General features: G+C 35.4%; 1 protein-coding gene across 2 annotated transcripts in view; it reads left to right on the forward strand.

Annotated features, from left to right (window-relative positions):
- The window catches only part of thsd7ab (thrombospondin, type I, domain containing 7Ab), a 137,028-nt gene extending 117,398 nt beyond the window's left edge, over positions 1–19,630 (forward strand). For both annotated transcript variants that reach the window (XM_077221638.1, XM_077221639.1), the window contains 14 exons: positions 308–492; positions 2,535–2,668; positions 2,757–2,910; positions 3,820–3,961; positions 5,929–6,044; positions 7,071–7,188; positions 9,036–9,181; positions 10,126–10,300; positions 11,424–11,597; positions 12,180–12,260; positions 13,480–13,562; positions 14,715–14,928; positions 15,006–15,093; positions 16,422–19,630. In XM_077221638.1, coding sequence (XP_077077753.1) covers positions 308–492; positions 2,535–2,668; positions 2,757–2,910; positions 3,820–3,961; positions 5,929–6,044; positions 7,071–7,188; positions 9,036–9,181; positions 10,126–10,300; positions 11,424–11,597; positions 12,180–12,260; positions 13,480–13,562; positions 14,715–14,928; positions 15,006–15,093; positions 16,422–16,509 — 1,898 coding nt within the window. In that variant the 3' untranslated portion in view covers positions 16,510–19,630. The remainder of the gene's footprint in view (positions 1–307; positions 493–2,534; positions 2,669–2,756; positions 2,911–3,819; positions 3,962–5,928; positions 6,045–7,070; positions 7,189–9,035; positions 9,182–10,125; positions 10,301–11,423; positions 11,598–12,179; positions 12,261–13,479; positions 13,563–14,714; positions 14,929–15,005; positions 15,094–16,421) is intronic.
- Positions 19,631–20,067: the final 437 nt, after the last annotated feature.

Genomic DNA, 20,067 nt, shown 5'->3' on the forward strand with positions numbered 1-20,067 from the left:
CACCTCATAATGTTTTCTGCAAGGTACAAGCTTGCTTTTCATTTTTAATCAAGGTTTAAACCACTTCAAAAACGGCACGTTCAATCAGTAAGCCTGTTAAACTTGTTATTGCCCTGCAGGAGAATCCAGTTAAAACCAGCATCTGATGGTAGTTTGTTTTGCATGCTTTCTTGATAGTTATTTATAGACATCATTAGTTGGGAAGAAAAACTGGAAGAGACCATCTGAATAACATGTAATGTAATGTTTTTTTTTTAATGTTTTTTTATATACTGTAAGTTTTGACCACACATGCTGTTTTTTTCAGGGTATATAGAGGAGGCCTGCATCGTCCCTTGCCCTTCTGATTGTAAACTCAGCGAATGGTCCAACTGGTCGCGCTGCAGCAAATCCTGTGGCAGTGGGGTCAAAGTTCGCTCAAAATGGCTCAGAGAAAAGCCTTACAATGGAGGAAGACCCTGCCCAAAACTGGACCACCTTAACCAGGTAAACGTCACCCTTCCTAATGCATGGAGGACAGAACTGTAATATATATTAGATGTTAAAGCACTTTGTTTTATGTCATATACAGTGAGTAGCTGTTTTTTCTGCTCCAACACCGAGTGAGCTGCCAACACACAGTATTAAGTGAAATGGAACATACAGTACAAATAGTTAGCTACAATTACAGTTACGCATTATAATCTCACAATCAAAAAATTAAAAGTTTTGCGTTACTCCCTAAAACAGTAACGGTTACTTGTCGGTCAATAAAGGGAAACAAAGTAACTTGTGTTGCTCACTTAAAAAAGTAACTCTGATATTTAGTTGTAAATTTAAAAGTAATGCATTACTTTAATTGTTACTTGAACTTATAAGTAATCTAGAACTTATAAGATTACATAACTCGCATTACTTGTAATGCGTTACACCCAACACTACTCGCAATTACAATAGAATTTGTTGTTAGTATTTTACAAATTCAAATATTACTATTTGGATTAAACACTTGTATTGCTACATTTTTTATGTTGAATAAATTGTAAGTGTACTTAAAATAATTTATATTGCCTTTTCACCCCATTTGGGATGGATGTTGCTTAGATAGAGTGTGTATTGAAACGCATTATGGGATTGTAAAAGGACACATGAAGTGCTGCCTTAGAATTTGTCCAAATGAAGGTATCTTAGCAGGCATGCTGATTATTCATCCCTTAAGGCATAGGAGCGCACCTATGATATCTTAAAATACTGCCTACATAGGCAGTTGACTATACTTTGGAGCATAGTTCAAAAGTTTCCCTCAACTTCTAGTATTTTTGGCTCAGTTATACAGTGAAAATTACACGCTTAAGATGCAAAAAAAGGTTCACAAGTGAATCTCAGATTATTCAGAAATACTTTCCTTTCATCTGAAATAGATCACACAACAGCAAAGCCTTTTTGAGATGTTTCTCCTGACAATTATACCGTATATTCTTGGATTCTGTTTAATGTATTGAGATTCAATACTCTCCTTTTATTAATAAACAGATTATCAGGTTGGTTAAAGGTCATGTCGTTTTACATGATCTTCTACATGTACTTTGTCACTGTGAAATCAGAATTGAACCCATCTATTTTCTTAATAGATATTTCTAGTCTTGCTAACTGTGTTTTACGTTTAGTTTGGACAATGCTGTTTCTTAAAAAGAACCAATAAACAAGTGTTATCTTAACAGAGCATGATGTTTTGTGGTGCTTTGGTCTCTAGATGCAGATGTTCTAATGACATTTTTCTCTAACTCTCCAATAATGCTTCTCGGCCACAGGCACAGGTAAAAACACTTTCTTCTCTTCATTGGAATTTCTTTTTTAGAATTCACATTCCAGAGTTGATTTAAATTTCTCTTATGGATTTTATCTTCTTTCTATGAATAGGGTTCACTTTGGTGTGCAATTGCTATTTTTAAAACACTACAGAAGTCTCACCTTAAAGATATTAAAGGTGTTATTATTCTGACATAATCTGATAAATTCATATTGTGGTGGGTTATCTATCTATGTATGTATGTATTTATATATTTATTTAAAATAATTCATTTTCTTTATTTAATTTTGATTTCATTAATGTGTATTCATTTATTTATTAATTACAATATTTTTAAATGAATAGTCTGGTGTTTTATTTTTATGTATTATTTAAATACATTTTTATTGATGTATTTTTGTTTATTCAATTTTGTTTTTTATTTCGTTGTGGGGTTTTTCTAGAAAAAAAATTAATCACAAAAATCAGGCCTTTAAACTGTCCTTAGACATGTCCCAATTTTTTGTAAAAATTGCAGTTATTCATAGTCATTTTAATACATCTATATTGAATACAATATATAACAGCTCAGATAATATTTAGTTTGACCTTGAGCTGAACATTTATTTTTCACACTGATCAGATTTTGTACTGCTTTTTATGAAAAATTCCTGGTGTTAAATTCCGACCTCAGTTAGAATAGTTGGATGTGAGTAGTTTAGTAGTATTGGTGCTGTTATGAGTGGTTGGTGGGCTCATGTTTCAGGTCTATGAGGTGGTCCCGTGCGTCAGTGACTGCAGTCAATATATTTGGGTAGCTGAACCCTGGAGCGTGTGGAAAGTAAGTAACGTGGATCTGAAGGAGAACTGTGGCGAGGGCGTGCAGACAAGAAGAGTCAGGTGAGATGACTTTTCATCCTGTTTATTATACTGTTACTCCATCCACAATACCTTGATCATACTGTGCTCATCTCTGATGGTCTTGCAGGTGTATGTTGAACACAGTGGACGGTCCCAGTGATGGGGTGGAAGACTATCTGTGTGATCCAGAGGAGATGCCACAGGGCACGAGGGAGAGTCGACTGCCCTGCCCGGAGGACTGTGTGCTGTCCGACTGGAGTCCCTGGACCCCATGTGACCTGGTCAGGATTATCGCTAATCCATTTAAACCCTAGGGTTGGATATAGGCACTGATTTGATCACTGTAAAATCTCAGTTCTTCTCCCGGATAGTGAAAGGAAAAAGTCTCCTACTTCTCCTTAAAAAACCCTAGTAGCGTCATGTTTTTAGAGGAGATCTCAGCGATGAAAATCAAAAGTCAGAAATCTCAAAATGAACTCAAACATCTCTCAGAACAAATAAACTTAATTGATATACAGAGTGAGTTTGCTCTTCCTGTGTGACAACCAGTGTTATTCTAATATTATTTATATACTATTATAGTATTTATTGATACTTTGAATTCGCTTTTAGTTTTCTATTTTCAATTTTTAATTTTAGTTTTAGTAATTTTGTCGTGTACTTTTGTCTAGTATTCGTTTAAGTTTTTCATCATACATGTATATCATGAAAAACTTAAACGAATACTTGACAAAAGTACACATACTTTTTATATATATATATATATATATGTATGTATATTAGATCATTTCTTTTCACCTTTATTTCAATTCCAAAAACTTTTTAATTAAAATTTGAATAGTTTTAGTTGTCTTATTTGAGTCCATTTTAATTATCCTAAGCATCTGAGACATGTCTAAGTTCATGCCTTGATGAAACATAACTGAGAAATGTCTTAAATCTCCTAAGAAACATCTGTGCAATACCATTTTTGGGTTATGCCAACAGGGATATCATTTTATCCTCGGATTAAATGACCTCTGTGAGAGTGAGCAGACACTGAGGCATAAAAAATCAAAGCAGGTCATTAAGATGCACTTGTTAAACAGTAAATGAACAGCTTGAGGAGAAATATGATAGAATTATGAGCCCACTAAAGTGAATGAACTGCAGTGTGTAAAAGACAACCCTGTTTTATCGGCCTCTTAAAGCCGTGTTCTGGAAGAGGAGATCGAGAGAGGACAGCGTTTGCCCTGCGTCTGCCTAAAGAAGGAGAGGACTGTCCGGTTAGCATGCAGACCGAGCCCTGCCTCCTGAACCGCAACTGCTTTCACTACAGTTACAACATCACCGGTGAGTGGACACAATTACAGCTTTCCCAACTATGGCTGAATGATTTGTGGAAAAAACCTAATTGGGATTCTTCTGAGAAATATTGCAATTGTGTTAGCTGTGCTTGTTTTTAGTGCTGCACATTTTGGCCAAAATTGTGTATGAATATAGCTATAAAATAATAAAAAACATTATTGTTCATGTTATTTTTACTAAATAAAAACATAAAAATTAATAAAAATTAGTGCTGTCAATTGATTAAAAAATATTTTAAAAAATATATATTTTTATATATTTTTATATGGTAAAAATGTCACATTTAATCTTCAAATGAATGTAGAAACAACATAAAGACTGTAGCCCAATATTAAATATCTCACCGATACCAATACTGCTACTGATGTCTCTATGAAATAGATTTCATTTTTCTCAATTTTAGCCATTAATTATAGACATTCAGCATTACGTTGTAATTGAAATCTATCAATTTTAACATTTATTTAAAAAATATTATACAATAATATACAATGTCACATTTAGCTCTGTCCTTCGGTATATAATGGCTCAGTTTTTTCTATTGGCCCAGTCAGACTGGTTCATATTTTTTCTTGCATTTGCAGGAATAAGATCATATATTGTTACGCTAGCCAAAGGATGATGGGAAAAACGAATTCTGTGTTATTGGTTTGTGCAGATATAACGGATAATCCTTTGAACCTTGGAACCTATTTCAGGGAGTGCGTTCTCGAGATACCAGGCACTGTTTTATGCGGATGGGCGGCCGGACCGTGTTGGGGTTTTTCTGTTAGAACGGTATTGTGTTTGCGGCCCCTAAGTTAATAACTAATGATCTTCACAACGGAAGTGAATCAATCATGACCAGCTTTAGCTGGACAATAACTTTATTCTAGAGCTGCGGTAAAGCCTAAACAATCTGTTACGGTAATTTCTATTATCACTGTAAAGCTGCTTTGAAACAATCCAAAAGTGCTTAAAAGTGCTTTATAAATGAAGGTGAGTGGACTTGACTTGCTTTAAATGTTTTTAATGTGTTAAACTGAAAAAAAGATCACTTTTGTTAACATGTTAATTTTGACAGCCCTACCAAAAACATAATAAGAAATTTTACAATTTCACAATTTCACCGTAAAATAAAAAATTGACTATTTATTCAAATATAAAAGTTTAATTTTAAAACTGTAAAATTACAATACTAATATTAATGGCTGTCTTAAATTCTTAATTTTCAAACGTTAAACCGAAAGCTTCTCTTTTGTTTTCAACGGACAGTTTATAATCACTTCTTATTACAAGTATGGGAAGATGGTTGGTGCATGTTGTGTTCCCAAAAGCACGTTAAAGAAACGTAAACTCAGAGCAGATGCAGTGATGGAGTTTGTGTAAAGCAGCATTTACTGTGAATCGAGCCACTCTGAGGTGCTGAAAACACCAGCGGATAACAAGCTGCTCACGTGTAAGAATGCAGCGCCGCACTTGACTCTCAAACACACAGCGCATATATTTATTTATTTATTTAAACCACAGGCTTTGTTATTTGTTAATCGTACTAAGCCATATTGGGATTCAGTTTATTTAGCTATCCTGTTTTTCTCTGAAGTGCATCACAGTATTGCAATAAAATTCTTGTTGACTTGTTGAAAATTGTCCTGCACTGTGGCTGCCTTCAGTTTTTGAGTTCTTCTAGTCTGGTTATTACCCACAAAGCACTATTCTCTTATTGATTCGAGTCACATGAATGAGTCATTCAAGAGTTTGGATCATTACTGGAACTGCTTCCTCCATCTGCTCAGACTTGATTCACAATCGCCCTCCTAGAGCGTCAAAGCGAAGCGATGTGGTAGTTTCAGTGTAAAGAGATGAAACCGTGTCCTCAAACCATCCGCTCTGGAGGACGCAAGCAACCTCTGATCTAGACATGTAGTTTAATGAGAACCCGCAGGGTGATGTGTGTGTGTGTGTTCCCTTAGACTGGAGCACATGCCAATTAAGTGCCAACGCTGTGTGTGGAATCGGTCTCAAGACGAGGATGCTGGACTGCGTAAGAAGTGATGGCAAATCTGTTGACTTGAAGTACTGCGAAGAGGTTTGTGCATTTCTATACAGACCTTTTAACCTCCTGAATATTCAGGGCCTAGAAAATATAACTAGAGCTTCTATTCCAGTAGAAAATAGTGTTCAATTATTGGGTTTACGCTTTGATTCTGTGAAGATTAAATGCTTTGCCATTCTCATGACACTCAAAGTGTGTCTGCTATATTTAAAGTGTGTATGTGAGTGAGTGACTGAGTGAGTGATGTTATATAAATTATCCCTGTGATGCAAAGCTGAATTTTCAGCATCATTACTCCAGATTTCAGTGTCACATGATCCTTCAGAAATCATTCAAATATGATGATTTGCTGCTCAAGAAAAAATTACTATTATTATCAATGTTGAAAACAGTTGTGCAGTTGTGGAAACATTTATTTGAAATAGAAATATTTTGTAGCGTTATAAATGTCTTTACTGTCACTTGATTAATTCAATGCATCCTTGCTGAAGAAAAGTATTCATTTATTTGAAACAGACCCTTAAACTTTTAAACAATTGTGTATTCCTCTATTCCCCAAATGATGCCTTGGCAAATACCACTACAAATGAGAGAGTCCCTAACTCTTCTCTTGTAGAATATGATGTTGTGATGAGCCAATGGAAAAGAAACAAGGTTATTTTGTGCCATTTTAAATTGTAGCTTAATGTGAAAAGCGATGGCAAAAGATCAGTTAAAATCCGACAGCTCTGGTCACTTTAATTGGACCCTGTGGGCAATAATTCATATGCACAGCATATTAACCCTGTAACCCAGTTTTCAAACAGCCCACTTTGTATCAGGGTTAGAAACTTCAAATGTAAAACACAAATACCCATTGTAAAGAAAAAACACAAATGAGATCTGAGACCTCTTTAATATCTCATTTGTTTCTACTTTTAACAGAAGTGTGATTAAACATAGAGTATATGGGCACTTATCATGAAGTCTTCTGCTTCTCAGATGTTCTTCTCTGTTGGAATGAGAGGTGACTTTTTTCACGAATGCTAAAGAAACAGTCTGTCTTATTTTCTTCCACAGCTGCGCTTAGAGAAGAAATGGCAGATGAATGCTTCCTGCACAGTGGAGTGTCCAATCAACTGCCAGCTCACTGATTGGTCAGTGTGGTCAGACTGTTCCCAGACCTGTGGCCTTGAAGGTAAAGACAAAGAAGGGACAAATACATGACTCTTTACTGCTGAATTAAATGTGTTTTTAATTGATGTCATACAATACCATTCAAAAGTTTGCGGTCAGTTAATTTGATTAAAAAATACAGTAAAAAAAATTTATATTGTGAAATATTATTACAATAACTGTTTTCTATAATGCAATTTAAACCGTTGTTTATTTCTATACCTGCAAAGCTGAATTTCTTCGGTGTCACATGATCCTTCAGAAATCATTCTAATATACTGCTGCTCAAGAAACATCTTATTATTATCAAATGTTTAAAACAGTTCTAATTCTTAATAGTTTTTGTGGAAACTGTGATGCATTTTTTTCAGGATTCTTTGATGAAAAGGAAATTCAAAAGAACAGCATTTATTTGAAATAGAAATTTAGTTTAATGCACCCTTACTCAATAAAAGTATTAATTTGTTTATAAAAACATTTTTTACCAACCCCTTTTGTATTAATAATAGTGGACAGTATATTAGTCTCAGCCCAATGATATGCATTTTGCCCACTAATTTGGAAAACATGTGAAAATAAAAAGCTCCAATCAAATTTCCTGACTGAAATGTTACTTCATAGTAAAGAGAAATCAAATGCAATGGCTTTTGCTAGCGTCATGCTCAGCTGTTTGTGACTAGGTATGCATATAGACTGTATAATTGTGCATGCAAAGAAAATAACAAAAAGATAGCATTTGAGAAGGGAGCTAGAACTCTGAAATATGAGATTAAATGATGGACTGTTCAACGGAGAAAAAAAGATGGAAGCAGCTCTAGATAGAAAATGACAGTCGGCCTGCCAAACACTTCCAAGATAAGGTAGAAAAAGAAGAGCGAGAGGGAAGGCGGCGCTTTGTGTGAGGTTTTATGCTAAACACGTGTGGGATGAGCTAGCGAGTTATCTGAGACAGCGGCTTCTTGAGCTGGAAACTGAAAGATGAGTGTGTGTGTGTGTGTGTGTGTGTGTGTGTGTGTGTGTGTGTGTGTGTGTGTGTGTGTGTGTGTGTGTGTGTGTGTGTGTGTGTGTGTGTGTGTGTGTGTGTGTGTGTGTGTGTGTGTGTAGAGATTTGTGTATGCGGGCAGCTCATGAAATCTGTCAAAAACAGGTTCAGGTCATATTTCATTCCAAAATCAAAAGTTTTTTAATTCATTTTCATTGTCATAATGTACACTACTGTTCAAAAGTTTGGGTCAGTGTTTTATTTATTCGTTTATTTTTTGAAGAAAATACTTTTATTCGGCAAAGATGCATTAAATTGATCAAATGTGACAGTAAAGACATTTAAAATGTTACAAAAGTTTTCTACTTCAAATAAACACGGTTCTTTTGAACTTTCAATTGATCAAAAAACCTGAATTTTTTCTTGAACATTCTTGAACAGCAAATCAGCATATTAGTATGATTTCTGAAGGATCATGTGACTGAAGACTGGAGTAATGATGCTGAAAATTCAGCTTTGACATCACAAAAATAAATGCCATTTTAAAATATATTACAATAGAAAACAGTTATTTTAAAGTGCAATAATATTTCACATTTTAAAATAAATAAATGCAGCCTTGTGACTTCAAAAAAATAAGTGACTTCAAAACATCAAAATATCTTACTAACCCTAAACCTTTGCACAGTAGTGTAATAAAAAATCTCTAATAATATATAATTATAATAAGTATTGATAAATACATAAAAAAATGACATTGCCATTTTTTACTCTAATACAGAACAATCATTTTTGGGGTGAACTATTCCTTGATCTTGATCATGATCTTGTTCTCTGTGGAACCGAAGCTCAAACTCATTTCTCTGTCGTGTGTTTTAATACTTCAGGGAAGATGTGGCGCAGACGAGCGGTGGTTCAGGCGTCTCAGGGGGACGGCAGGCCGTGTTCCTCTCAGATGGAGCAGTGGAAACCCTGTCCTGTGCGACCCTGCTACAGATGGCAGTACGGCCCGTGGTCAGAGTGCCGTGTTGAGGTCTCTCATTTCATCTTTATATATCGAATGGCTCAATGTAAATTTAAAGATCAGAGTTCATCAAACTTGAACTTAAGCACTGCAAGAAGAAACTTGAAATGCACGCACATTAAAAGAAGTCTTTCGGCTCAAGTTCAAGTCTGGTGAACTCGGACTTGTGAAGGTTCTAGGTCAAGTTTATTATACAAATTCAATGTTTTTCAGTTTTTATCACTGGAAATGTTTTCAAAAGACATGTCAAACTATCCACACTAAGGTACACAACAGTACAATCTATTAAATCGACTATAATAAGTACTCTACCTTTGAAACGTTTGGGGGCGGTACTATTTTTTTAAATGTTTTATTATGCTTATGCTCACCAATGCTGCTTTTATTTGTATATATTTACAGTCAAAACTGTAATATTGTGAAATATTGTTACAATTTAAAGTTTCGGAGCTAGAGGACGCTTTTTAAAAACAATAACAAAGGAGTAGCTTGATGACTCTATGAATGAGCATGGAATCATGGGAGTTGCCGTCTTGACCTCCACAGCCGATTGAAAGCAATCTTTTTGGAAACCGTGATACATTTTTTTCAGGACAGTTCAACAGAACATTTATTTAAAATGAAAATCTTTTGTAACAGAATAAATGTCTGCTGAGCTCCATTGTGACTCATGAAATTCAAACAATTTAGTGTTTATTGAATCGTATTGTACAACGGAGCAATAGTTTAAGCTGAACAACTCAATCCGCCAACGCAACACACTCTGAACACGCTAACAACCCTCGCTGGAACTCCTCACTCTTCCAGCACCTTGTTTTCCTATCTCGCTGTCAACCTCGTCTTCTCTTCTGTTATTCTCTCTGATCCTCCTCCGTTTCAATCCTCTTTTTGATCTTTGGATTTAGGAAGTGTTTATGACATCTCAAACCTCTGTGTGTGCATGTGTGTTGTAGGAGGTGGTGTGTGGGGTGGGCATGCGTTTCCGGGACCTGTCGTGCTTCGTATCAGACGGCTCCAGCGATGGGAAGAGCAGCATTGTAGAGGAAGATCTCTGTGCTGGATTGGTTCCGGCCGTCGATGGAGATAAGAAGATTGTTCTGGAGGAGACCTGCACCTTACCCTGCCCTGGTAACAGACTCAATTCACACAGGACTGTTGATCTATGGGTGCTGTCATTGCATGCAAACTGTTATTGGGAAAAGCTATCTTCAACAGCAGATAATACTGTGATTAAAAAAAAAAACCTGCAAGCAAAGCATAGCATGACTACACTATAGTTTTTTTTTTTTATAATTTTTTAAGCCATCCAATTTACTAAAATAAATGTACATTATATTATAGCAAAATATTAGCAAATAATTTATATATATACATATATAAATCAAAACATGTTCAGTCTATAGTAATTAATTTATATATGATCTTTAAGCTTAATTAAATAGATATAAAAAAAGAAAAATTTAAAAATGATCACAATACATTAAAAATATGCCCATAAAAATGCAAACCTGGCCTCGAACTGTTTAGAATAACTAGTTAAATTATTTTTTTTTATAAATTGACTCATTATAGATTCATCACTCAATAATGTTCCCATTTAACTAGTTTTTTTTTTTCTTATAAATATTTAGGGTAACACTTTAGTTTAGGGTCCAATTCTCACTATTAACTAGTTACTTATTAGCATGCATATTGGCTATTTATTAGTACTTAAATAAAACACATATTACTGCCTTGTTCTGCATTAATATCCCTTAATCCTACCCAATATCTAAACTTAACTACTTTGCAATTATTAATAAGTAGTAATTATGAGTTTATTAGGTACAGGTAGTTAATAGTTACTTAATAATGAGAATTGGACCCTAATCTAAAGTGTGACCATATTTGGTTGTACAGCAATATTGCTTTTAGTTTAGTTATCATCTAGAAGTTTTTTTGGTTTTTTTTAATGATGAAATATAAAAGTTTTAGTTCAGGTTTGATACTGCAATTGTTTTTGTGTTAACATATGTTTTAAATCTATATAACCTGATAATTATGTAATGTAAATTATTACAAGTAATTGTTGGGGGTTGAGGGGGTTATCCACTTCAATTGAAATTGCTCTCAAACTACTTTAAATTGTAAATTAATCGTTGCATGGCAAAATATAGTTTCACAGCTTCCCCAGCTCTTCGGCTGTTATCAGGTTGTATTGAGTTGGTTTGTGGACATCTACTTTAGGCAACTCTCCTGCTGATCTGTTCAGGTGACTGTTATCTGATGGAGTGGTCCGACTGGAGCCCGTGTCAGAGAGTGTGTGTGAAGGGTCAGCGTTTGGACTTCACTCCGGTGCAGGTCCGCTCACGTGCCGTCATCGCGCAGGAACCAGAAAACATCGCTCAGTGTCCAGATCAGGAGTGGCAGTCCCGCCCCTGCACCAGTGAGACGTGCTCCTCATCTCTCATTGACATTACTTTGATTTCATTCCACATGGATGATTCCATGGAGCCCTCACTCGAGGAGGAAAAAAACACCTCAGTTTTATTCAGGGGCCCAAAAAATATGCAGTTTGGTGCAGAAGCTGATTTTTATCTGGATAGATTTTCATATAAAATAGCTTCTAACGAACGAGATCTTAATAACAGTTTAACAGGCTATTTTAATAAAATGCATATACCAGTCGTCACTCTATATCTGCCAATAATGTTGCAGTAAGATGATATTTGAATGCTTAGTTTTATGATCAAAGCTGTGTACTTTTTATTTTGTGTGGCCAAAACATATAATACAATGACTGAGAGATGAAATAATAACCATTCCCCAAAGGTCTGATGGATCATATTTGATACTTCGTGATGATACTTGCAAAGTTTTGAGCATCTAGATGCAGTAGACTTTATAGGGTTAATAAGTTTGGTACTTTTAACATGATGTTAGTGTGACGACACCCTTAATGAGTCTCTACAACTGTCCAAACGTGTCGACTGCAGTATGTATATTTATTCTGTTGATTTCCGTATAGATGGTGAGTGTTATGAGTACCAGTGGATGGGCGGTCCTCAGCTGATCTGGTGTCAACGCTCAGATGGAATAAACGTCACAGGTGCTGTACAACACCACTTTACATCTGTCTCTTTAAGTCACATGAATGAGTAACCAATGAGGGTTGACAAATAACCAATACAAACCTTAAGAGAACTTTTGTTTAGTTGATGCATAATGTGTCTGTGGACTTTTTTTAATCAACATCAAGTTTTCAAGTTAAAATGTATATAAATGTGTAACGCAATGAGCTCATCTTAGGTCCTATCAGTTTTTCCACCACTTTTAAAAGCCTTTTTGCCTTCACTATAGGTCATTTTCAGCGTTCCTGAAGTGTGACAAATAAATTATTGTTGCTTGTGAATTAATGAGCTCATAAAAGCTGCATGCATTATAATTATAAAAGAATTAGCTAAGTGCTGTTTTTAGCAGACTGTTCAGAACATCATACCAGCATCTTTATAGTATGTGTACTGTGCACAAGATGCACATTTTCTGTAGTTTCTTATTAAACTAGTATACAGTTGCTTAGAATACTGTATCCCAATAATGCAATCCAAAGTCAATTTTGTTGTAATTTTTAACACATCACATGGCAATGGATATTAATGTAATACAGTTCCTTCGTAAAACATATACGGTAGTAGACAGTCATGATGACTAAAAAGACAACAATAACATGGACAATAATTACAACAGTACAAGGTACACAGAGTAAAATTATAACTGACAGTTAAGTAATATATACCTAAAGTGTAGCAGCAGTGGGATATGATTTATTTGTAAATACTAAGTGAATAATTATATGTACAGTTATTACAAATTTTTCAAGTCAGAATGAAACTGAAGTTGTGATATTCTTTTTCCCTAGTGCGATGGATATCTGTTGAATAAGAAAACAAAATGTGTGTAGGGGGGGGTCTCATGTGAGTGACAGGTCATCACGCCAGTAAACACATCATCAGAGAAGAGATGTTGAGGGAATGGAAGTCATTTTAATTAAAGAATACGAGGAATTTAAAAAAATGTGCACAGAGAAATCATATATTGTACTTCAAAATTCCATAAAAAATAAGAATTGTGTATTTTCATTTCATGGTGGCTTAAAATGGTTATAATATATGCAGTATAGCATTCAAGTGATGTAATAGAAAAGTCTACTTTTGAATGAGGTAGAGTAACGTTATTGTTACATCTTTGGTTGGTAGGTGTACATAACTTTTTCAACTCAACTTTTTGTCAAAAGCTTGAAAAAGATTATTCTCTGTTATTTCTTCCAGGTGGATGCCCTCCAGCGCTACTGCCAGGGGCGGACCAGTCATGTGATCCACTTTGTAACAAACCACAGTCATTCTGCTCAGAGGTAAGACACAAGAGGATTGTGGGATTGCTGTAATTCTCAGAGTCAGCCTGGGTGTCTGTATCGACGGTTGCTCCAGCTGTAATTATTATAATGGACGTAACAGAAAATCATAGTCATAAACTGTACTTTAGTTTTTTGGAGGTGCTGATAATTATATTTCTGAAACATGATCAACGATCTTCTTTACTTTTTACTAAGTTTACAAGACCAAATTTTACAAATGATGGCTGCACAAATAATAATGTACATCTAGTTGATTTTTGTGTGCATGCTATTTGGGAACATTTCACCCACAATCCCTTTCAATGAAAAAAGTTTGAGAATGTTCTCTTTCCTCTATGGATGGGTGATAACATTTATTTCCCTGGTCTATAGACTACTGCAGGAATGACATAGTTTTGTAGGCCAACCTAGAAGATGGCATGACCCTGGTTCCCTTGTCAAAAAGCCAATAGTTGTTTTTTTTCCCATTGGCTTTGGAGCATTGCAGAAGTTAAGCTCTGTGACCAACAAAAGTGTATGATTCTTACACGTTTTGTTCATAAAGATAATATTCACAAATGAACATAACTATTAGCCTATTAATTTTGAAGCCTAAATATATAATTTTCAGAGGTGAACAGCTAAAGTTAGGTTTTAAATGAAGCCTTCAAAGTCACCACTGCTAAACCACAACTCTTCCAGTCTTTACCTAAAATCTACAGTTTGGAAAGTTTGATTTTTAGTTTGCCAGAGCACGATTATAAACACAATGAGGCTGTAAAAGCAGACTAGTAAGTAGATGAGTTTACCAGTTCAGTGTGATGACCTTTAATGGCCCCAACAACCTCTGTAATCCCATTTAGGCATGGCATATTAGCCAAGTCAAGTCACCTTTATTTATATAGCGCTTTATACAATACAGATTGTTTCAGTGAAAACAGGAAAATGATGCATATGATACTTATGTATTTTATGTCGTAGAATGAAACGTGAAAATATAACCACAGACCTTATAGCATTTAACCAAAAACTGTTGAATTTGTGAAGATGGAACTTGAAGTGGGTTTTAGGACTGGTTCCTACTGCACTCTGTTGGGTGTAAATTGGGTCAAGCTCTGATTGGAAGCAGAAAGCATGATAGTATTTGTGTGCTGTTGCTGCCCCCTGCAGGGGGCCGTATGTATGTGCGAGGAGGGCTATACTGAGGTCCTTACGGCTGAGGGAATGCTGGAGCAATGTACGCCCATCCCTGTGCTCGAAATCCCTACCGCCGGGGACAAGAAAACCGATGTGAAGACCAGCCGGGCCATCAACCCCACCCTGATCACCACGGTTCAGCCTGGCCGCGTGGGACGCACATGGTACTTGCAACCCTTTGGACCAGGTAAATATTCAGTTTCAATTTCTTTATGTAGTTTTGCATTTTGATTTTGCTTAAAAATTAACGCTTTTCCCCTTTAGATGGAACAGTGAAGACGTGGGTGTATGGTGTGGCGGCAGGAGCTTTTGTCCTCCTGGTGTTTATAGTGTCAATGATTTACCTCGCATGGTAAGAGCGACGCCACTTTCCATCTGCTTCGTCATCGCTCGTTTTATTTTCTCATTCACTACATGCATTCGTTTGCTTGTGTTTTTCTTTTACTCACATCCCATCCTCCATTTCTCCCTTCGCCGTCATGAGCAGCAGTTACTGTGCCATCCGGCGGTCGCTCGAGACGCCAGATTCTGCCAATGGTACGGTGGTATGGATGGGCCAAGACGCCCATGAACTGACTTACACCTGTCCTGAGTGCCAAGAGTGCCAGCCGAGTCAAGAGTCAAGAGCCAGTTAAAGGCCGGAGGAACAGACTCCTGATCTCCTGACATCATCAGCCCCCTCTGCCCAGTGCCTCGGCCTCAGTCTGTGCCTTATGTTCTGATGCTCAGTGCATCGAGCTGCCCGGGTAGGCTACCTATCTATGGTTTAAGGGTTTAAAAAAAGATCAGAACGAACTCTATTGCAAAACCTAGTGAGCTTTATCAAATATAATACAGTAGGCTTTATAGGGTTAATTCTATTCAACTATTTTTTTATTCAACACTTTTCTGTGTTGAATGAATTAAAAGTATATTTATAATTTATACTTTGTCCATCATCAAATTTTCACTGATTTGTCATAATGCATTTTGGGATTGCCTTTTCTGTGATGCATACTTGTGATCCTGCCTTAGAATTAGGCTCAGATTAGGTATTCCGATAGGCAACATGATGTTTCCTACCTTTTGGAACATCTGTTATGCCTATTAGGGCAATTCACTAGGTTTTGGAACAGTGAATTTTTTATGATCATATGCTGCAATGAAAACTAATCTGGCCAATATGGTCTTTAATGACGCTTGACATAGTTTTGCACCTATTAGGGCACCTGTCATATTTCATCATAAGTCATTACTGAATCTTCCCTCATCATCATGATTTTTCATCATCAATCCTTGTTTTTTTACACATTGGATGATTTTATTTTTCTACCATATGCCATAAAATGCATATACATACAGTATATACTGTATTTATATAATATATCATGTGTTTTCAAATACTGTAAGATAAAGTATACACAAGCCATGTACACACTGTAAGATTTTGAGAGAGACAACCTTAAATCCAGCAATGAATGGCCTAAATTACAGTTGCCAAATATCGTAAAAACCCAACATAGTAAATACTAAAATATTTATTTTATGGCTGCTGGATTTTTTCTTTTTGTAAATTGCTGTCAACAGAGGTGCCCTTTTTTTATTGAAGAGAATTAACTTTCTGCAGTGTGTATGTGGCCTTAAAGTCATTCTTAAACCAAGCATATTGTTATTATAGAATTTTGATTCTTTTGTCCTCAGCAAAAAGCCAAAGAAACCTCAACGAAGACAAAACAATAACCGACTGAAACCCTTGACCCTGGCGTACGATGGTGATGCGGACATGTAGCCTTTCTCTGAGAACTAACATCATGAAAATATCATCGACATTCTGAAAATGGGTGAATCTCACTCAAACATGCCCGCGTCACGTTATACCCCAAAATTTTAAGAAAAACAAAATAATGATTATTTTTTATTAAAAGAAACTACGGCAATTTTAGCACTTTTAAAATTTTGTACATTGTGATATTATGAAATTTTTATTAATGCATTATTCATGACAATGAATCACATTAGTTCCTAAATTCTTTTTTCACTGTAATGCATCTGGACGATTTAAGTGTTTTTGTAATTCTCAGTATTGTCAATAGCGGTTCTTATTAAAAATATCCATTTAAATCAGCAAAAATTAAAGGCTATATAACTAATATAACCATGATGTATTAATACTTATTTATTGAAACATAGTAAAACAGAGTTATAGTAAAAGTATAGTAAAAGAGAGTTTTTACATTACAGCAATAAGAATTTAGGGTAAATGTACTTAACTGTTATGAAAATATTGTCACAATGCAAAAAGCCTTTGTAGTCATATCGACATTTAATTTTATAGTGCTTTATAGCACTTGTTTCAAAGCAGCGAAAGTATCAGAATTAATGATGCAAACTTCATCAATATAACCGATTCAATTCAACTGATTCTTTGTAAAGTTAATTCATTATGAAAAAAGTTAAATTCTGCTGTGAAGCAGCTCTACCGAAGACAATAGTGCTATTTATTCAGTGTCATCTGGTAGTCAATAAAATAGACCTAAAATAAAGCTATAAACAATGACCTAGGCATGTTTTTGAGATTCACCTAAATACTCCCCCAAATGAGGAATGCCTAACCGTCACAAATACTGGACCCTCATCGCTTGAATCCGACTTGGAAGAAACATCCCAGAGCCACAAAAGAAAACCGTCATACTTTGTTTTTACTTTCCGTTCTTGATCTGGAAGAGCCTTTACATACAGTACATCTCCATATGCTGTGAGATCATGCCTTTGTTTATATTCAGTTCCTTACAAGCATTTGTCAATTATGCAACTGCGGTCAGGACTTCTCTCTAGGACCTTATCAGAACAACTTTCTTCCGACTTGTGCTTCCCAGCTGAGAGGATTCATGTTTTTGGAGGGAGTTATTGAATAAACAATGCCAAAACATACCGTACAAACACACAGTAAAGAGAACACTTGTGAACTTCGGATATCACTTACATCATGGACAACATTTGCTCACAGAAGATGCAGCCTTTCTATGGAAGGTGAAACCAGACGAATCATGTTCTCCTGGAAGTCCCACTCTGATTCCAGGTGTTATTTTGCACTATATTAGTGCATCAAGGAAGGCATTCGCCATTGAACAATGTCTCCGAAGCAATGATTCTTCAAGGCAACAGAACATGAATCTGGAGCACATCAATGAACCGGGATAACTGAGAAAGTGTAAAAATAAATCTCAGAGTGGGACTCTTTAAAGACCTAACGTCCTTTTATTTTCACTCATTTGTGCATTGTATAGTTTCTATGATGTGTCTTTTCTGCTCAACAGACTTTACATATGTATTTTTTGTTATAGTTTTCCAGTCAGGCATTTTTATAATATATACTTATTGGTCAATATACAGTTGTTAGGGAAAAGTGGTTGTGACAGTATTATGATTTTGATTGGGGGATTTATGCCCCATTTTCAATGTCTGGTATATATTTACATGAATGATGTACGTGTCAAGACAACGGGTCTCATGGGAAGACCGATAGTTTCTGCCTTATTAACGATTAAAAAATATGGGAGTTTTGTTCCTAATTGTTGCCAATTCTCACAGGACAGTGGTCATGCAAAATACAGTGGCCCTACAAAGTATTTGGACACTTAAGATCAACTTTAAAATGTCTGAATGTAATTGCATTAGATATTGGGGTTGTGAACCGGTCGCATATTTTTAAAAACTGGAAACAACACAATGTATCAAAATATTCTGATATTGTTTCCCACGCTTTTATTTTGCACCACCAATGTCAGAACTCTTATAAGGTGCTTCTTTTTAGTGAATCAGAAACATACGACCTGTTTGGTGTAGTCCAATTCCCAAACTATTGACTCTTATGAACCAGTTCTTTTTAGTGAATCAAAAACTTGTGAAACTTAAATCAGTACACCTGCTGGTGTATCACATGACACTGTGTACTTGAATATACAAGTTATGATTTAAACATTATATAGAAATTGGATGAATTAAAAGTGTTAACAGAATTTTGGTTCCCCTATATTTAATATAGATTATAAATAGGCCAATTATTGTAGTGCATTTATGATGCCTCTAAAAGGAATGTAAAAAGTCATTAAAAATTCAGGAAGGGCTTTATATTTATTTATAATAAATTTCGCTTGATTTGATATTGCGTAATCTAATGCATCTATACATTCAGTGTGACTTAAATGTGAAAATACTTTCTGGGGTTATTGTACATGTGTAGCACTTTTCTGGGATCTGATATATATATTTTATTATTGTATAATATTATGGCATCACAAATATAGTCACAATTTGAGCTGTCTCTTCACACTTGCAGAAAATATACAAAGCCATCAAACAGTAAATCATTCGGCAACATCGGTTTTGATGTTTAATTATTCAGAAGAATATTAAATAGTTATCAATTTATATATCCATAATTATACTTTATCCCCTAAAAATGCAGTGAAAAAGAAAATGGTGTATAAAATCTTTAGTATTTATGAAAATTTATATATATCAAAACAACAGCGTGAATATGATATTCCTAAGATGTATTAGTCTCTGAATCCTGCTGACATCTTCCATTCAGATAGTAGTTATAGAAGAGGCTTTTTATTGGTCAACTTTCCTCGTTTTCCCCTGATTCATTTGCGCTGCTACATTAGAGTCATATCACCTGACCATCCTGCTAGCAGCTGCTGAAATTAATGTTTCGTATCATTTGTAAATAAGAATGAGTATTAAATCATATTAAGTTCTTTTATATTGCACAGGAATGTTCAGTACATTGCAAAGTGGTCTCGCTGATTCTTTGTTGATTATGGTCATGTTGTAAAGTATTTTTTTGTACAGCTTATGTTTTCTGATGACCTACAGGTAATAAATACTGGTGTATTAAACATGAAGGGTGACCTCATTTCATTTTTTTAACCCACTACAACGACCCAACAGCCTGAACCAAGCATTTTTAGAGTGTATGCATTATATTATAAATGAATTATATTCTCATTCCGTATATGTCTATGAATGTGAACGTTTACTCTTTTATCCTCTGTGATGACAGATACGATGGCCACATGACAAATATGCTGCATTGTAGGAATGACTGTATTAATGAAAGTCATAAAGTGTGTCTGGGCTGGATTGGTTGACTCGAGCTTCACAGGCGTTCCTCCCTCATGTGCAGCTCTCAGTGTCAGATGGAGCTGAGTGACCATGTGTTCACAGCGCAGAACAAGCCTGGAATCAGGAAGATCAGCTTCCCCTGTGAAATTCATTGAATCCCATTGAGAATTTCACCGGGATCAGAACGGCTGTAAGGAAAGTTCAAGAGTCAGAAAAG

Source organism: Siphateles boraxobius, unplaced genomic scaffold, assembly GCF_051911475.1.
Source record: "Siphateles boraxobius isolate OS27281-9 unplaced genomic scaffold, OSU_SipBor_1 84, whole genome shotgun sequence".
Lineage (NCBI taxonomy): Eukaryota > Metazoa > Chordata > Actinopteri > Cypriniformes > Leuciscidae > Siphateles > Siphateles boraxobius.